This window comes from Empidonax traillii, unplaced genomic scaffold (genome assembly GCF_003031625.1).
Source record: "Empidonax traillii isolate 1590-97213 ecotype Southwest subspecies unplaced genomic scaffold, ASM303162v1 scaffold109:size1658292, whole genome shotgun sequence".
Taxonomy (NCBI): domain Eukaryota; kingdom Metazoa; phylum Chordata; class Aves; order Passeriformes; family Tyrannidae; genus Empidonax; species Empidonax traillii.
Genome location: NW_020955302.1, coordinates 35,661 through 53,532, shown reverse-complemented (window position 1 = coordinate 53,532; position 17,872 = coordinate 35,661). Strand labels below are relative to the sequence as shown.

Below are 17,872 nucleotides of genomic sequence, written 5' to 3'. Positions count from 1 at the left end.
CTCATCAATCAGAAAATAACTACCAAAAATCTCTTCCTATTAGCTGTAAGACCCATTCCCAGACCTCGGGAGCCTGCTTCCAGGTCTATGGCTGACCCACTCTGTGCTCTCCAACCCCACCCCAACAGGAGCTTTGTCTCAGAAGGAAGCACTTGTGAAGCATCTCGGTATTTTTCAATGAACCCTTCTACACAAACAGCACCAGACAGGCCTCATATTGTGCAGGAATCATCTTGACAGTCAAGAAGGATGAATATCCCAATCTCAGGGGGCTCCCAGAGGAACCACAGTCTGCCTGGCTCTCCAGCCTACCCCTGCAGGCTGTAGGTCCCCACCAGTATCACACAGTGCTGCCAACGGCCCAGGGAAGTCAATACCTTGGACTCCACTGAGGCCAATTCAGCAGAGAAATGAGGATTTTATCTGTCAGTAAATGGGAGCTGTCACTGAGCAAAACTGAGTTAAAAATATGAAATTAAGTAGTATTTAAGCTTGGTCATCCTTGATAGAATCCATTAAAAGATGCCCCTAAGTAGATTCGATTCCATTTGGCAATGCTTTTCAGTAATGAGATTACATTGATCAAAGCTAACGAAGGAGTCAAGAATCCAGTCTGTGGAACCTCAGCTGGCTCCAGGTCACAGAGCCCATTTAAACAGCGAAATGAAAACTGTGATTTCAAAGTTCAGTCTTCAAGGGTCTGCAGTCTCATTAAATGTCAAAACGTAGAAAAAAGGAAAGGAAAGGTAGGGAGCAGATAGCAAAATTCTCCAACGCTAAATGTGGCAAGTCAAAGAGCAATTGCTCATGTGCACAGGGGAAATATCACACAACTAAGTCTCTAATCAAGACCCTCCAGCTCTTTGCTTCAAGCTGGAGTAAAGTCAAATAAAGTGAATTATGGTGGCAGTAGGAAAATGCCAGCACTACCCACATTATCCCAAACTGGGATGGATAAAATACAGAAAATCTTTCAGCTTTGCACTTTTCAGGTTTGGGCAAAACTCAAATACCTGCTACGTGCTGGAAGGACACTGACTTACCACATACTTGAAACATAGACTAACAAACAGTAGTATAGCCAACCAGGGTACATTTGTTCACTGACCTCAGGCAGCCTCAACACCCCCAGGGTGTTGTGCTGTGCTGTACCAGCACCACCACTGCAGAGGCAGAGAGAGCAGAAAGGTCTGTGCACGCTGTGCTGCTGCCCTCCCTCATCGCTGCAAATACCGTAACCAACCAACAACAGCGTTTGACTCCTTCTCAATCTTCAAGGTACTTAAATCCTTTTTGCAGCATCATAAGCAATTTCCCAGGTGCTTTGGGTTTAATGCAAGCAGCAGAAAGGGCAATTTCAGACTTCTCCAGCCCCATGTTATTTTTCCCATGTCTTGGCTGCCCTCAAAGCAAAGCAGGGACACACGCTCCACTAGACATACTGGAAAAAGCCTGTTTCTACCCATGCCCATACTCTGGAAGTGGATTGCTACTGTGCGTGAACCTGTTTCCAGGCTACCCTGGGTCACCTTGCAGGGCTCTTTTTTTCTTTTCAAATGTGAAGCATGAAGAGTCAAAATAAAATAAAATCTGTGACTGCCATAAAATCACAGGGGGCTGAGAGCTGGGGCTGAGAAACCTGCAATACAGCAAAAGCCCCAGTGAGCACTGCACATCCCACAGCGTGCCTCAGGAAGGCTGGGCACATGGCAAGGGAGGAATGGATCAGTGGCAATTTGGATTTGATAAAAGGGGAGTTGAACCCATCAGACTCCTGCTAAAAGCACAGCATTTCTCTTCTGTCACCAGAACTTTCAAAATATTCTAGAAATGTGCTAAATACACCAAAACTGTGGAGGTGCTCAGCTTTCAGTAAAATTACTTTTCATGTTTAAAAGCATCGCTATAACTGTCAGACCTCTAAAACCTTAAAACAGCAACTGCACCTCAGATGCCTGGAAAAGGGAGTCCAAGAAATCCCTTGTTTTTCATTTAGGTACCAACCATTGTGCAGAAGAGAAACATCTATGCATCACAGAAAGGGGTACTTTCTCTTAAGCAGTCAACAGCTGTTCAGAAAGGTTGTTAGTGGCTGCCTAAACTCATTTCTAAATACATTCATGTCCAGGAAATAAGTGATCAAGGGAACAAGTTATAGTTTGGGGAGGCTGGGGATTTGGGATTCTATGTGTTTTGTTTTCTCTTTAAGTCAGCATTTTCTTAAGTGGCTAAGATAATAAAAACAGCATTTCATGCTTCAGCACAATAAATTTAATTGAGATTTCCTCCTCCACTTACAGTTGCTAAGGATCAAGGAGGAAAGGACAATTAGTAAGTCCCTTGTCACCATACAGGCCAAAACAAGACTTTCCTTTTCGACCTTCAATTAGTCAGAAGTTGCTTTTTTTCACTGAAGCCTCAGCAATATGCAACTGTGCATAAACCCAGTCCCACTGGGAATGATGGAGGGCATGACCCAGGGAGCCCTCCTAAGTCATCTGCACCCAGAAGGCAGGGGGAAGAATGGGCTCGTAGGGTCCTGTTCCTCCTAAGGAGGGGAGGAACATGGGCCCCATCCTGCTGGGTAGGTCTCACAGTCTCAAGGGAGGCCTTTATTTGCATCCCATGACTTAGAAATCCAGGCTCCTCATCCTATAACCGGACACAATAACATGACCTCCAAAGCATTTTGGATAAAGAAAAGAGAAAGTGGTTTGTGAAGAGAGGAAACACCTTTATTTCTGCAGGAAGCAATTACTTTCTCAGATTTTTCCATGGGGAAGGCTGGCTGAAAAGCTTCCAATTACCTATTTCACTGAAACAGTTTCCGGCAGAGTGACAGCTGAATGCAAGATGTATGTTGTGCCTGTCTACACTTCAAGCAAGCCAAGGCTTCAGTCCCAGCGGGGGCTTGGGGGCTCCTTTTGCTTGGCCTTCAAGTGCTTTGGACATAGAGTATCCTTCCAAGCAGAGGGTTTACTGTTGGATAGGGAAGACTTGCCAACAGTCATGTGAAGATTACTGGCCAGCAACAGTTCGTGAAAAGAACGCGGAATTCCTGGCGGGTAAGACATCGGCTCAGGGAGAGAGCACACGCAAGCAACTGTCTAATGAGACACAGCTATCCATTAGCACAAACACTGGCATGAATTAAACCCAAACCCTTCTTCACACCACTGGCAGCACAGGGATGCTACAGGCATTTAACAGATCTGGGGAAGTAGTCTAACATTTATGGAAAGAGCAACACAGATCAGCAGTAAATTCAGAAAGTGATTTACCTCAATCTCCCTCAAAAGTTCAGACTGGCCGCATGTTTCCAAATCCTCCAAAGCTTCTCCAAAAACACGCCAAAAATTATCCTCGTGAGTGGTCTCAAGGCCATTTTGGCGGTTGGGGTATCTGTTGTAACGTAGGAACCAAACATTGTCAGCACTCTTCTGCAGCGGGATGAAAGCCGCAAGGCTACAGCAAGTGTCTCACCAGTAAAAGCAGACTTGAAGAGTCTTCATATACAAAAGCAAACAATATGAACTTTTCAAACAAGAGTCCGCATACGAGACCTCCATGCATTTACTAACGGGGCAAGTGTCCTTCAAAGGAAGAATTAAGTTGGTGTAGTAATGTCAGAGTTCAAAGGGTAAATTAAAAAGTGCCTGTAGGAAGATTGTAGGTTTAGGAAGACGTTTTGGTGAAATAGAGAAGTGAAAGAAAAAAGGATGCATTATGGGTAAACCAGGAGCCTCAGAGACTGTTAGTACAAAGGCTGATGGGATAGAGCTCAGATCTGAGACACAGAACACCTGAGAAGAGAGAGAAAAACACAGAGGGTAACAGACATGGTGAGAAAATGATAAATACATTAGGTCTCTATGAGAGTAAATAATGCAAAGATGTATATAAAAATGACTGCCCTGGGCTGAACAAGCAAACGCACACTACAGCCAGCAGTATCAACAGTGTCACGTATAACCCATACAAACCCAGTTTCATTTGCTTTGGGATGGCCAGCGAACTGAGCTGTTACTTTCAGGAGGTCTTTTTTTTTTTTTTTTTTTGCTGTATAGCAGTCTTGGCACTTAAAGCTTTGTAAAGTTTGCCACCAGTTCTGTCTACAACAGAGAGTAAGATTAGAGAGAACCTCTCTCAGGCTGGTACAAACACATATTAAAGTGAACACCGTGTGCTGGGTGTTCTGCAATTTCCCCCTTTGGCAGTTTCAGCATCTCTTATCTCTGACCACAAGCCAGGGTCAATTCCCAGACCTCTAAATCAAACAGCAATTAAACATGCTGAAGTCCTCTGAACAAGCTAGAAAGGTAGATGATGCTGGACGCTGCTTACTGAACACCAGACTGCAAAACTCAGACCAGCAGTGCTCAGCTTAACAGGAGCCTCTGGAAGGAAACTGTGGTGTTAAATCTAGGACATGATAAACCCACTAATGTGTCATGGGGAGAGGCCCCAAGGGTACAGTGACATCAGAGCAGCCCTAATGCATCTTCTACATATCTTACAATGAGCTGCATGGACGAGGCTCTACCTCTGCAACATCTGGCAGCATCTTGCATGGCTTATTCAGCTCTGCAGATGGGAAGGGATGCTCATCCACCACAGCCACTTAGCAAAGTCAAAACATTTTACTTGGGTACAAGTCACAGAGAGGTTGGCCTCCATTAAATATATAATGACCCCTTGGGCTATTAATAGAGCTTTTTCCAGATCTCTAACAACTGCAAAGTCTTTAGCACATGCTTTGCCTTTTCATCCACTGGTTTAAATGGTAATCTGTAGCCAGCAGAAATTCACTCACACACACTTTTGCTCCTTGTGGGTGGCCTTCCTGGAGATAGCAGTATCTGACATGGCTTATTGTATTTTAAATTCACCCCCTACCTTTCATCAGCTTTTAAAGGACAGTAGCCTTTCCACCAGGCAGAAAGGTCAAATAAACACCCAGCAAGACTTTATAAAAACAAACCCAAATTTCCCCCCAAAAGGAATTTTTGATTCTTTCCCCTTACTCATTTCCTTCCTCTGCTCCCAGTTCCCAAAGAGGCAAACGTCCCTTCTAATTACCAGTCTCTTGCCTCTCAGAGCAGCAATATACAAACACATCCAGGACACGGATGAATCAGAACAGGCTCCCACATCACTGGGTCAGCAGGTTTTTCCAGGCTAGAGGCAGTCAGGGTTAGAGACATTTTGTTTTTCTCCCTAATAAAAAGGGCTCAGTGGCATGATCCATTTCACTTGCACTTTGACATCAGGGCTCAGAGTCCTCATTAGGGACACGGAGGCTTCGAGCGCTTGGATTTGCCAAGTTGAGCTGTCGGCAGCCTCGCTGTGGGGGCCACGAGGGATCAATGACCTCTGCGAGCTGGCTCTTGCTGAGAGGCAAAACAAGAACAAAGTCTCTGCCGCTGCCAGCCTTCCTGCCAGTTTGATCATCTTTAAATAGGTGGAAATGGCCATGAGATGTTCTAAGGGTTTTGTTTGGACAAACAAAAGTTAAGGAAAAAAATAAGAAAGAAAAAAGGACCGACAGTAACAACACAACACACACAACTATGGGGACTCTGGAGGATGTCAAGGGGAGGGGTAGTTTTGAAGCAGTGGGGCTTTTCCACTGAGTGTGGCTCAGCAAGGGGCAGCCTCTGGCTGAGACAAATCCATCAGGATTTTCACCTAAAGTAAGGGGCAGCTGCAGCCTCTCACAGGCCTCAGGAGGTGTTAAAGGATTTTCGCCACCTGGCTGAGCTGGGGGATTAACTTGACCGTGTTCATTCAGCGTAGCTTTGTTTGTGGTGCTGGAAGGGCCAAAGTGTGATGGAGAGAGAATCCAGCCACTGCTTTGGTAGATTTTAACTTGGACATGCAATCTCACGCTGATCCTCTGAGTACTTTGGTTGGCCTCTTTTGCTTCGTAGCACTGAGCTGTTGCAAAGCTACATCCTCACTCAAAAAAGTGTGGTCAACACATGCAGGGACAGCCCTGACCATATCTATTTATTACACCTAAACTATGAAAATACTGCAGCCTTGACATGGCAGGAGTAAGAGACATGGTAGGAACCTGTGATCCATGCAGCTGAGACCACCCTAACTCCAGACACAAACGTACACCTGGCCATGGCAGAGGTGCCACAGAGCTACACTCAGGTTATGTGGAGGTGGCTCAAAAGAGCAGGTTCACCATCCCAACATCCCTCCCCATGGTTGCCCAATACCAAGACTGGGACATCCCTGGCTGCTCCATCACATTCCCACACCCTCTTTTCCCTGTGCAGTGACACCTGCATTTCCAAATGCACCTCCCTACCTCCTCCCACCCCTCCGTACCTGCTGGGCTTATCCCAGTCATCTTCATTGAAGCTTCCATCCATGTAGGGGTAGTTTTTTCTGGGGTCCCCTGGAGGGGTGCTGCTCTTCTGCCTGCTGTGTCTCCATTCATGTGGATGGAGGGCTATGCCCGCAGCCTGAGGTATGTACGTACCTAGGGAAGGCAAGAGGGAGTGGAGAAAGAGAAAGGGTAATACCTGGTCAGAAACCCCAAATGGAGTAAGTCATGCTGATCCCAGAGAGCCTCCCTCCCTGGGTCCCAAACCTGAGGCCAGATGGATTGCACACTGCTTTCATCTCAGTCATCCTCAAGTGGTTCTTCTTCCTATCTCTTCTGGCTTTGACCAAAGCAGCTTCTCAGGATCTTGACATGGGGTGCCCCATTTCTCCTGTGCTCCCTTGCTTCTCGGTAGTTTTATGGTGTGAGTTTGAGATCCACAGACCTGGGAGTACACGTACCCACAGATGGAGATCCTGTCCCTAGCCAGATCCAGCCTTGGCTAATGGCTCTTTTTTCTACATTGAACCCAGCAGAAATTATGATGTTGAATCAGTCACTTTTAAATACAACAAGTTCAAAGGGTAAAGAGAAGATCCTGCCAAGACTCCTTCAGCAGACTCAATCCCATCCTTTTTGAAGGATTTGGAGGCTTGAATTCTATTAGGGAAAAAAGTCTTCATTTATATTCTCAACTGTGTTTGGGACTTAATAGACAGCATGAGAAAGGCAACAGAAAAGGACAGCAGCAAAGAAACTGCATCCAGAGCAGCCAGAAGCAAGAGTCTCCCTTAACAAGTGTAATGGTGCTGAGGGTACCTGGTGGTGGTCACAGGTCCAGTGTGTTCAACAGTGGTAATGAGAAACAGTCAGCACTGATCCTGAGAGCTGCCAGCCAGTTCCCTCAGCCCTCCCATGCCTTTGGGATCAGCTGGTGTAGGTACAGGAAGCTGCTTTGTGTGTGAAAGGCAAGGAATAAGGTGAAAATCTCTGCTGGCTCATGTGTCACATTTGATAGGAGATCAATACAGACCATTAGGATGAAACCAGGTAGTTTTGCTATGTCTGCCCCCACGGACTTTTCCATACTGCAGTGTTTTACTCCAGAGATGCAAATCCATCACTACCAAGTCACAAGATCCCCAGGTCTCGTGAGGAGTTTCCTGAACAGAAAACTTTCAAAACAGACCATTCCTCAACAGTGTCAGTGCCATTTGCAGTGGAAATAAATCTCCCGAGTCCCCTGCTCACCTCCTACTGCCCATTCAGTGTTTCAGAGAAATCACAGCCTTTCCAAGAAACACCGCACGCTCCCATCGCACGCTGTGCCAAGTGAACAGGAAGAAGTAACGGAGAAACACATAATTAAGGGAGATTTGACCTCCTAAACAGCTAAGAGCACTGGAAATACCCAAAGACAATGCCAACACTTTCTTTGAAAATGCCAAGGCCTGTTATTTCACTTAGCTGAGTGTTTCCTCTGTGTGTTTTTAAAGGTTAGACTGCTCTGGAAAGAGCCCCAGGAAATTTGCTTGCCAACATCTCACAGTCAGGAGTACTCACTGCCTGCCAGGGCAGTACAAGGGCCCTGGATGCAGGTCCTTGCAGTGGGTGGGCAGCAGGTTTGGGCTGGGTGCAGGGGTTGGGTGCAGAGTGGTCACTCAGTACCATTGTAGATTCACCTTCTCCTTTCAGGGAGAAGAGCTGGATCCTTGGGATTCAGAGCCACCTGGTGGCATGTTCCCACCAGGCCCAGCACAGCTCCCCAACCCAAATGCTTCCTTGAGCCGTTTCCTAATGCTATGGATGAACTTAAAACCTACAGGGATGCAGAGCCTGATCTGCAATTCTCTGTTTGGGGTGTGAACCCTAATCTCCAGGCTCTGCACATCCCAGGTTTCTCTGCATCGTGCCTTCCCTGCCCATTCCGTGGACAACCCTGCGTGCCCTTCTCCCTGCCCTCCAGCATCCCTCTTCCCAGCCAGCACCAGCACACCACTATGCAGCCAAATGCAATTACCAGGGAAGACAAGAGAGCCCCTGAAGCAAAGCTGCAATTTGTGGATGTTGGGCAACTTGGCATCAGCCCCACACCCTGGGGCTCTGTGCTCAATTACCTGTTCTCAATTTACCAGTAAAGTAATCACTTTCCAGTGTCCAACTTGTGTTAACATTCAATTAGATGTAGAAGGATTGCAGCATTATGAAGGCCAGGGGATTCCTTCTTAATGAAGCCTCCAGTCCCAACTGTGCTCCCAAATTAAGACTTCAGACCAACGGAGGCTGAAGGAAGACACAGGAATGGGGAGACACCCAGGCAGTGCTGTCCTTTGAACTTCTCCAAGCCAGAGTGCAGTGAGCACAGCACGCACCTCACTCAGCACAGGGAAGGTGCTTTGCAGCAGCATCCTGCAGCATCCCTCACTCAGCACAGGGAAGGTGCTTTGCAGCAGCATCCTGCAGCATCCCTCCCTGTTTTCACATTCTGTTCTGGACAGGAGTCTTTCCACCAATTTCCTCTTGCAGTGTTGATTCAGAACGTTGCTTCGTTTCAACACAGGCTAATACTAGCTTATGTCACTAAATCTGAACTGGAATAACTTATTTTCCAGTGCTTTTCTCCAAGTAAAAATCTATCCCCATGACTAGAGCATCATCCATGCCAATTCCATATGTTTGCCAGAAGCTACAGCTGAATAAACCTGGCCTCGAAGCCATGTGTTCAACTGATCCCTCACCAGAGAGTTAGAGATACTTTCTTGTAGTATTACCTTAATTATTTTGTTAAGTGAGTGCTTCTAGTCACAAGACATTCTTGTGGATTTTAAAACATCCTGAAGAGGATTATTATGTCCTACAAGGCCTCTCTGGAGAGTTAAAAGTGAGCTGTGGACCAGATACTCTGTAAAACATATCGCCAGTGATTATTGCCTCTGATTATGCGAATTAAAATGTGCTGTAATGGTTTTGAGAATTATGAGAACAGTATGATGCCATATAAGCCAGAAGAAATGTGCCAATAAAAGCCTAAACCAGATACATCAACTCAGAGCACCACAGGAGTGCATTTTAAAATACATTTTGTTCCTTGCTGGAAGCGAGAGACCACGAAAATGTGGTCAGGCCACGGGCTTCGGCTCATGTTCGGAGACAAGAGTCAGACAGACCACACAGGTTTGGAGGCTCTGTCTGTCTTCACCTTGGCCCAGAGATCCCTCAGAAAAGATGACTCTGACTTACCTTGGCTTCCATACCCAGCATCAATGGCAGAGCCATCCCAGGACTCCACAGTATTGTCCACACTAGGAATTGCAGTGGAGTATATCTCAGACAGCTTGCTAGTTTTCTGTGAGTCTGTCAGTTCATCTTCTGGGTCGCTCACTTCATTTATACTCCCCGATTTCTTGGGATAGGATTCTGAAAGCAGAACATTCTGCTTTAGCAGGCACGAAGAGCAAGCCTCAGGGAAAAGCTCCTGCTGACACGGGAGCAAGCCCAGGTACTGTAAGTCTTTAAAGTACCTCTTTAGCTCTTCAAAAGTAGCTGAGAAAGGCATGTGCAATGAAGCTAAAAGGATTTAATGCATTATTCTTATCTCAAGCTGAATCGAGAAAGAAAATGCCTTTCTGGGTTTTTAGCACATGGAACACAAGGAGCAGCCATGAGGATTACCACATATGAGAGAGATGGGACCTGATCTCAACTCACAAGCACATCTTCCTGTGCCTTTGGAAGCCTCCTCCGAAACAGCCCTGCCCAGAGAAGTGTTGGCCCTTGCAAGCAATACCCTGTAGCTTCTCTGATCTCAAAGGGCCTCCTTTATACTCAGAGCAGCACCAGGGCAAGGTTCTGGCTGCAAAATTTGCTGCAAACTGTTTTAATGAGATTCCAATGACAAAGCAACCTGGTCCCAACCACCACCACTGAAGTTATAGCCCCCTCCCAAGATTGTACAACCTTGTAGCAATTCAAGGCTAATCACCTCTCCAGAGTCTCCCATGCAGTTTCATGACAATAGAGGAATTCCTGGGCCTGCTATTTTGAGGTTGAATTTCCCCTGATCAGTGATTGGAAAATGGAAGCTGAATGTGAATGTGATGAAGCTCAGACCTTCCCTTTCATTATTTTAGTACTAACAGGCCCTTATTATCATTATATCAAATTCCTTTTCAGGCAAAAGCTATGCGAGGAATGGTTTCTCAGCACAAGCATTTCTCTGTACTGAATATTTTAAAGTCCTTGTTGATTAGATATCCTGTTAGCCATCCACACCTTATACCTCCAACAGGAGGGATAAAAAGCCCTATGGAAGTCTGCATTTGTCAATGAGAACAGATTATTTTACCAAACAAAGCCCGGTGTCCTGAAAGTCCCTGTTTTCCAAGCATTCAGAAGATTGCTCACCATGATTAACTCAAGATTACCTTGAAATTTCAATTACACCTGCTTCATTCTCAGAATGATTAACGAGTCTCCAACTGGCACTTGCATGTCAATTATTTCACTGAGTGGCTGTGACAATGCTAAGTGTCAGTAGGGGGAAAAAAAGAACATTTCAGCCCAAGGATCACGACACTTGGCTACAGGGGAAGAGAGTGGAGTTTCTTGAGAGGAATCAGTTCCCCAGTTCTACCTTTATTTGCCAGGTCCCCACTCTCTGCCCGGGCTTCCACCATCTGTAAAATAGGTCCATTCCACACATTTGCAAACTGCATTGAGGCCTACAGAAGTTCTATGTTTAAGAGTGATGCCACTTCCTCAGATGCAGGACAGGCATCCCACGGGACACTTGCTTAGAAAAGCTTTATCACTTGATTTCTTTTAATTCCCACAGCACTGTGGGTGACTGACTGGGTAGGTCCAACCAAATCTATAGACTGCAGAAGCATGGCACCCCAAAAAAGAGGGAAAATACTGGGTGTGAGGGAGACAAAGAATGAAGCCAGAATGCACTTGTTACCCTCTGCACTTGATGAAAAAGCCTCTTTTTGGCTGTGATTACGCAGTCAGGGAGAAAAGTTTTCACGATCCCTGGTTTTACCAATCATCCTTCCATCCCCCAAAAAACAGTAGCCTGCCACTAAGTATGCTCCTGCTCTTTGATACCACTTCAAACCACAGGGCACTTGGCAGGGAAATGAGAAGGGGATCTCTAAGTGAAGTTTGTTTTGAAAGATGACCTAAGGACTCTAAGCCGGGAAAGAGATGTAAAGGATGTATTGCCAGTTGTTTTCAAAAAGCTGAATTAAAGGTGGGAGGTTTTTTTCATGGATTCTACCAGCTTAGAGTCCCTTTGCTGATTTTGGAGAGTTATATTTTTTAAAAATCCCACATTCTTCTACTTTTAAAAACAAATTCTGCTTCACTTCTGTGTGAAACACCCACACAGACAGGGAATGGCAGCAACAGTACAAGGTGTCAATCTGAAATAAAAATTACTATCATCAATAAACCTACTGCTTCACCTCTCCCCAGCATCACAGAGAGCCCCTGGGTTGCCTTTTCTTTCATCTGTGAGTCAGAAGGTCGAGAAACACACACCTTTTCTCTCTGTGCCCAGCCATGCCCATGACTGCGCTGCCTCATGTCACCTTTCACAACACATGCACAACCTACTCCATCACCTGGGGTCCCTGGTGGGGCGTGCCTTTGCCCTCCCACCCCTAACCAGGCTCCCCAACTCACTCTCTGTCTGCTTCTTGATCTTCAGGGTGACCGTCTCTCCTGCCATCTGCAGCAGGTGAATGGCCTCGCTCAGCGGTTTGCCCTTCAGGCTCACGTTATTGATCGCCAATATCCGGTCGCCGATGTGGATGGCTCCAGTTCTGGAGAGAAAAGGCACTGTCAGAAACTCCAGAGAAGTAATTCGCCTCTGTGAGACAGGATATTTGGTTGTCACTTGAAGCAAGAGCATGTTAACTCTCAGCATTTTCAAATATGTCCTTGTTTTCTCTTGGTACACTGTATACACCTACAGATGTATACATCATCACCAGGAATCTGGGTCCTCCCCATCTTCCATGTGTATATACATACAAATACACAGGGGAACACAATTCAACAAAATCCCAGGCCTCTCAGGGACTGGAACTGCAGGTCAGTTTACAGTCAAAACTCTTCAAAGCAACATGGTTAAAAGCACAAGCACTTCCAGTGTGGGGTGTCCACCCGTCATCACATATGGAACTGAAGGGCATGTTCACCTTGACAGAAAGAAACTATGGGACAAACCTGGAAACCTATTGAAGAGAAAAACAAAACCAAAACGGCTCAACACAGAGATTACAGCTGCGAGCTTGAGCTGAACCAGTTGCAGTTTGGGACATCTGTAAAGTTCACATCTACGCTCCTGTGACTTTCTCCATCAGCTCTGGAAGAGGTTGTTGCACTACATTGCACAGCCACATTCCAGCACTGGTTATTGCTCTCAGATAGGTAAATCCTTGGGTTTCAGCAACAGCCAGGAGCAAGCAAACAAGTCACAGCAACTCTCTCCCTTCTCCTCCATCCTTCCCCTCTGTGTCTGCTTGCAGACAGGGACTCAATTTACCTCTCCTGGTGTTGCTGCAGCTCCAGGAAGAGCGGGTGGGGCAGGATGTGTTCATCACTAGAGCTGGTTGCCAAGGCTGGAGCTCATGCTCACCCCTGACTGGACCAAGCTCACCACACTCACATTGCAGCTCCCTAACGCCAGCACAAGAGAGCAGCAACCATCTCCTGCAGCAGAGCGTGAGGTTCTGCTATCAGGAACCTGTGTGATGGAGCCAGGAGGAGATGCAAATCTACACTGCAATATCTTTTTGTCCACTACAACGTGCCTCCCTCAGGTTACATCCCCGAATTGGGCTGCTGCTCCTGCAGAACTGGAATTTGATATGTTGTTGCAGGCAAAACAGCTGCTTGGCTTTTCCCAAAATAGCAGCCAAACAGCAGGCAGGACTGCTCAGGCTCTGCTTCTGCTGCTCCTGGGGTATTCGAGCAGTGCCATGATCGTCCTACCAGCCACTAGATGTCCGTCTTGTCCCACCCAAATCAGCCTGGAAGAGTTTGAAGAGGGAAAACTTGCACATTCAAATAAATTATAGATCAAACTGGAACCAAAGTATATGTCTTAAAAGTTTCATCTACATAGTCAAAAAAATCAAGCTAAACTGCTGGCAGTTTATCCAGCAGTCGATCCTTCACTCACTGCAGTGCTTCAGCATTCGAGGATCTCCTGCTGTATCCCTGAACCCGGCACCGGAACACCGCTCCTATCCAAGACACCAGCCCAACCACCCGCCTCTGAGCAACATGACTGCTCTGCAGTAACTGTGAAAGTCCCTCAGCAGGGAAAAATACAGAAACAATTAAAGAGAAAGGTCATGTTCTGACCTTGTTTTTCTTCAAGGGGGAGAAAGCAAATCAAAGCCCAGTTCCCTCAGCCCCCCTGAAAGGACAAGCAGACAGAAGCTGAGCAGGAGCAACAGAGAGAGCAGTTTCTACCTAATGACCCTTGTGCCTCTCCATCACTACCAACAGTCCTTATTTCACCTCAAACACAAAGCAGCCCGAGGCAGTGTCTGCTATACATCCCTCCTTGCTCAGAGGGCACGTGCAAGAGTAGAACCAAGCAACAGGTAAGTGGAAAGGTGTAAAAGGGGCTGCAAGCACTTCCCAGAAAGCACTGGAGAAGAGGTGGCTGTGTGCATGTGCTAGGGGTTTATGTGGCACATGGGCACACAGGCAGGGCTACCATCCCTTTTCCTCCCTGCCAACATGGGTTGGTGCTGGACACTCCTGGACCAACCTCCCCTGCTTCCACCCTCATCTACTTGAGTAGGAGGTACTAAAGGAAGCCGGTCAGGCACCTTAAAATGTCAGAGATAGCCCAAAATTACTCTTGGAGAACCATTACACCTTGACCAGAATTGAACAACATTGTTTAGGCACCCTCTTTTCCTCAAGAAGAAGGAAAACAAGTCCCATGGCACAGGCTTAAGCCACCTGCAGGCACTGAAGGAGGGGAAACAGAGAATAACACGGGAGAGAGACACAGCTCAACACCAATCCAACAGCCTGAGCTGCCTTTGTAGGTTTCTGTAAGATCAGACACTTATAAAGAGAAAAATGTTCAAGGTCAAGATAAAACCTAAGTCATTTGAATCTGTAGACTTAGGCAGCCTGTCACCCACTGTATCATGCATGTGACAGATCCTAGAGGACACCTTGCCTTCCCCATTGCCAGCAGCCCGAGCCACAGCAAAAACCTTCACTTGTGCCTCTACAAGAATCAGTGCATTCCCGTTATCAGATGCTGGGATCTGGTCCACCCTGTGTCAGTGCTGCCGAAACATGTCCTGCACTCCAGCTCTCTGTCCTTCAGAAACCTCTCCCACCCTTCAAAGCCTGGCTAAGGGTGCCTGTGGCACAGAGAAAGGTAGTGATGTCAGGAGAGGGACAATTTAGGGTCATATATGTGACAATTAGGAGCACCCCTCTTCCCTTGACAAGGTCAAGTCACTCCCTTCTGTTACTCGCAGGAGAAAAAATTGCACCTTTCCCTCAGTCAGCCTTCATCCCAGAGCTCCTCACCCTCCCTGCAGGGAGTCAACGTTACCCAGAGACATCCCTGTGCTGCCCCGAGCCCAGGTCACTCCTGTGCACAGGCTCTGCTGTTTGCTGGTCAGCCACGGTGAACACGCTGAACAGCTCCAGCACTCTTCTCACAAGGTTTTTCATTCCTCAGTGCCTGCCCACTCCTGATCAAAATTCAGTAGCACCGCAGCACTTGCCTGCACAACATTTCTGCACGGAGCCGTCACCGATGTGTATCTGAGTTTGAAGGAGGAACAGCCATGGAATTGCAAAGGGAAATGAGATCAACAAGGGTACGAGACTGTCTTCTGACAGTGTTTGAGCTGGCTGTCCTTAACCTCTCTCATGCTGGGCTGCAGGTACAGTGCAGAACTGCCATGCAGAAAAGCCTCAGATACTCTGCAGCTATTATTTCATAGGGAAAAAGACTGAATCCTACAGTGGCTGGCAGTAATATAAAATCCCCAGAGAAAAGAATCACTAATGACTAAGTCCATCTCTCTTTCTTCCCAGGAGACACAGACATTCTGCATTCTGCACCAAAGGGAAGCAATGGAAAGGCACAGCAGTGTGCAGAGAGCTCTGAGAACCCAACACACAAAGAGGCACTGAGCTGTTTCACAGTCCAGCTAAGAGGGAGCATGGCCTTGAAACAGCAGGAACCAAAAGGCGAGATCTGCAGTCAAACCTCTCCAAGGTTTTGCACTTTACACCTGTTTGTTCTGGGGTTTTTTGCTGCCGTTCTGCCTGTCAGGCAGCAAAAAGTAAAGAGACCCTTAGAGAAGCATGAGTCAGGGCTGCTGAAATGATCCATTTACAAGTCACAGCTACCATACAGACAGATTAATTAAGATACAGAGTATGACTCAGTTCCACCTTATACTCTCAGGAATGTCCTGATCCTTTAAATCCCACGCAGGCACATATATTCAGACACAGGCACACACACAGTCCTCCCTGGTGACCGAAGGTAAATCTGCTCCTAAGTTCATGCAGTATAAATTCATGGTGCTTGGGCACACCAGCCCTGCACTGAGATACCTCCCATGTAGCAGACTAAGCAATCAGCAAGGACAGGTCAGGACTCACCACTGCAATGGCCATAAACCACAGTTTAGCAACACCTGGACAGAGTCTGTGGTGATTTCATGGGCAGGCTGGGCACGCTCCTGACATAAGGTGTGTATGGCAAATCCCAGACCAGGAAGCACCTCTGTGGAAGAGGGGCAGATGAATATGTATTCCTGGCTGCAGAATTCAACTGACTCACTGGATCTGACCTTTCCTGAAGTGCCCTGCTTTGAACCTCTCCCATTGCCCCAACAGCACAGCCCCAACCACCCTGCTTCATATCACATGGCACCCTCAGAGCACCTTTCCTTCTCAGCAGGCTGAAACACCAAAGAAAAGTTTATGACAGCATGGGAGACTTGGCTCGGTTCAAGACCCCTTCTCAAATCGATTCAGCCACTCTGCTCCCAAACCTCACCTCTCTGCCAGCCCTCGTTTAGTCAAGCCCGAAATGACAATGGGATCAAAAGGTTCCTCCGTCCCAGAGATGGTTATTCCCAAGGGGCCGCCGTAGCGCTTCAGCTCCACTGTGTAGATAATGGCACCAGTTGTCTCCTGCTCATCTGAAAGAGAAAACAGGAACTCTGAACTTGTTTAGTCTGCCACATGAAGGTAGTCAGAGGAGAGACTTGCAGCATTTAGAAGCAAAAGCTGAAAGTCTTCAGCCATGCTCATACCAAATAGGATTTTAACCTTCCAGACATCATTTAAGGGCAGAATAACAAAAATAGACTCTAATCAATTGGAAAGTGGTGACCGGACAGCAGCAGTCCTTATCTTTGTTAGTTTGCACTACCTATTGGGAATGTCATTACAGTGGACTGGCACCATTTTGCATCAGGATTTCTGTACCAGAGTTATCTTCATCCTTCCTAATCTTCAATTTGACCAGGTCTTCACACTGCCTTAAAATCTGCACAGCATCCTCCATTGAGCAATTGTCGAGTCGGATGTTATCAATGGCTAACAGCTTGTCTCCCGGCTCCAAGGTGCCAGTTCTACATGGAGAGGAAGAGAAAAGTAAAAGTACATTTGTATTTGCCTTTCAGATCCCACGACACATTTAGTTCTGCAGTGGAAATTACAAAATTAACTTTTAACTATCCTTAGTCTTTTCTAGGAAACAACCATGAACTGAGTCTGGGACAAATGTAATTTAAAGAGAGGAAGTTTGTGTAGAGCATGTATCAACACAGAACCGGGCAGGAAGATTAGATATACATCCTGGGTAACCTACAGCACTGAAAATGCCTGTTGTTTAACTGATAGATATTCTACCTCTTACAGAAACTCCTGTGTGAGCACTCTCAGAATTGAGCCCCGCACTGCACTAAATTCTGCTGAAAGCCTTGCTATGAGGTGTTGGGATCAGAGGTGAAGTCAATAAATGCTGAGTTATTTGCACGGTTCTCCACCAGTGCCCATAATTCACTCATTCTGTTCACCTGAGCAGGAGCTGAGACATGGCAAACTACCTGATGAGCCATAGCACTCCATGGGATATATGAAGCCCATTACCACATGCTCTTAAATGCTAAAAATCCATCTCCTAGAGAATCAGCAGACATCTGAACCAGTGCCCTGGCCCTGGCCTATTAGCTCAACTCTACTTGCTTCAGTACAGTTTTACTGTAAACCCTACTGTGGTCTAAAACAAATCTCTAGGGTTGAGATTTCCCTGGATGCTGGCAGAATCCAGACCCAAGCTTGGGCTTCATTCTACTTCTGTGGTAGAATTCTACCTATCATGGATGGACATTTTGCAGTGGGTTTGGCAAATTCTGCTCTCACCTGTGTGCGACGCTCCCCTTCTTGATGTCAGAGATGATCAGAGGATCCCCAGGCTTTCTGCTTGCAGCTGCAAGAGAGACACATGGGCACAAA

The 17,872-nt window shown here is 46.7% G+C and overlaps 1 protein-coding gene across 3 annotated transcripts in view; it reads right to left on the bottom strand.

Moving 5' to 3' along the window:
- Positions 1–17,872, bottom strand: part of GRIP2 (glutamate receptor interacting protein 2) — a 57,026-nt gene that overhangs the window by 4,487 nt on the left and 34,667 nt on the right. For 2 of the 3 annotated variants that reach the window (XM_027882690.1, XM_027882689.1), the window contains exons 14-20: positions 17,780–17,846; positions 16,841–16,986; positions 16,407–16,551; positions 12,026–12,165; positions 9,581–9,757; positions 6,343–6,496; positions 3,282–3,402 (exon numbers count right to left, since the gene is read on the bottom strand). In XM_027882690.1, the coding sequence (XP_027738491.1) occupies positions 3,282–3,402; positions 6,343–6,496; positions 9,581–9,757; positions 12,026–12,165; positions 16,407–16,551; positions 16,841–16,986; positions 17,780–17,846 (950 nt within the window). Of the gene's footprint in view, positions 1–3,281; positions 3,804–6,342; positions 6,497–9,580; positions 9,758–12,025; positions 12,166–16,406; positions 16,552–16,840; positions 16,987–17,779; positions 17,847–17,872 lie in introns of those variants that run through there. The other variant, XM_027882691.1, reaches the window with a different exon arrangement.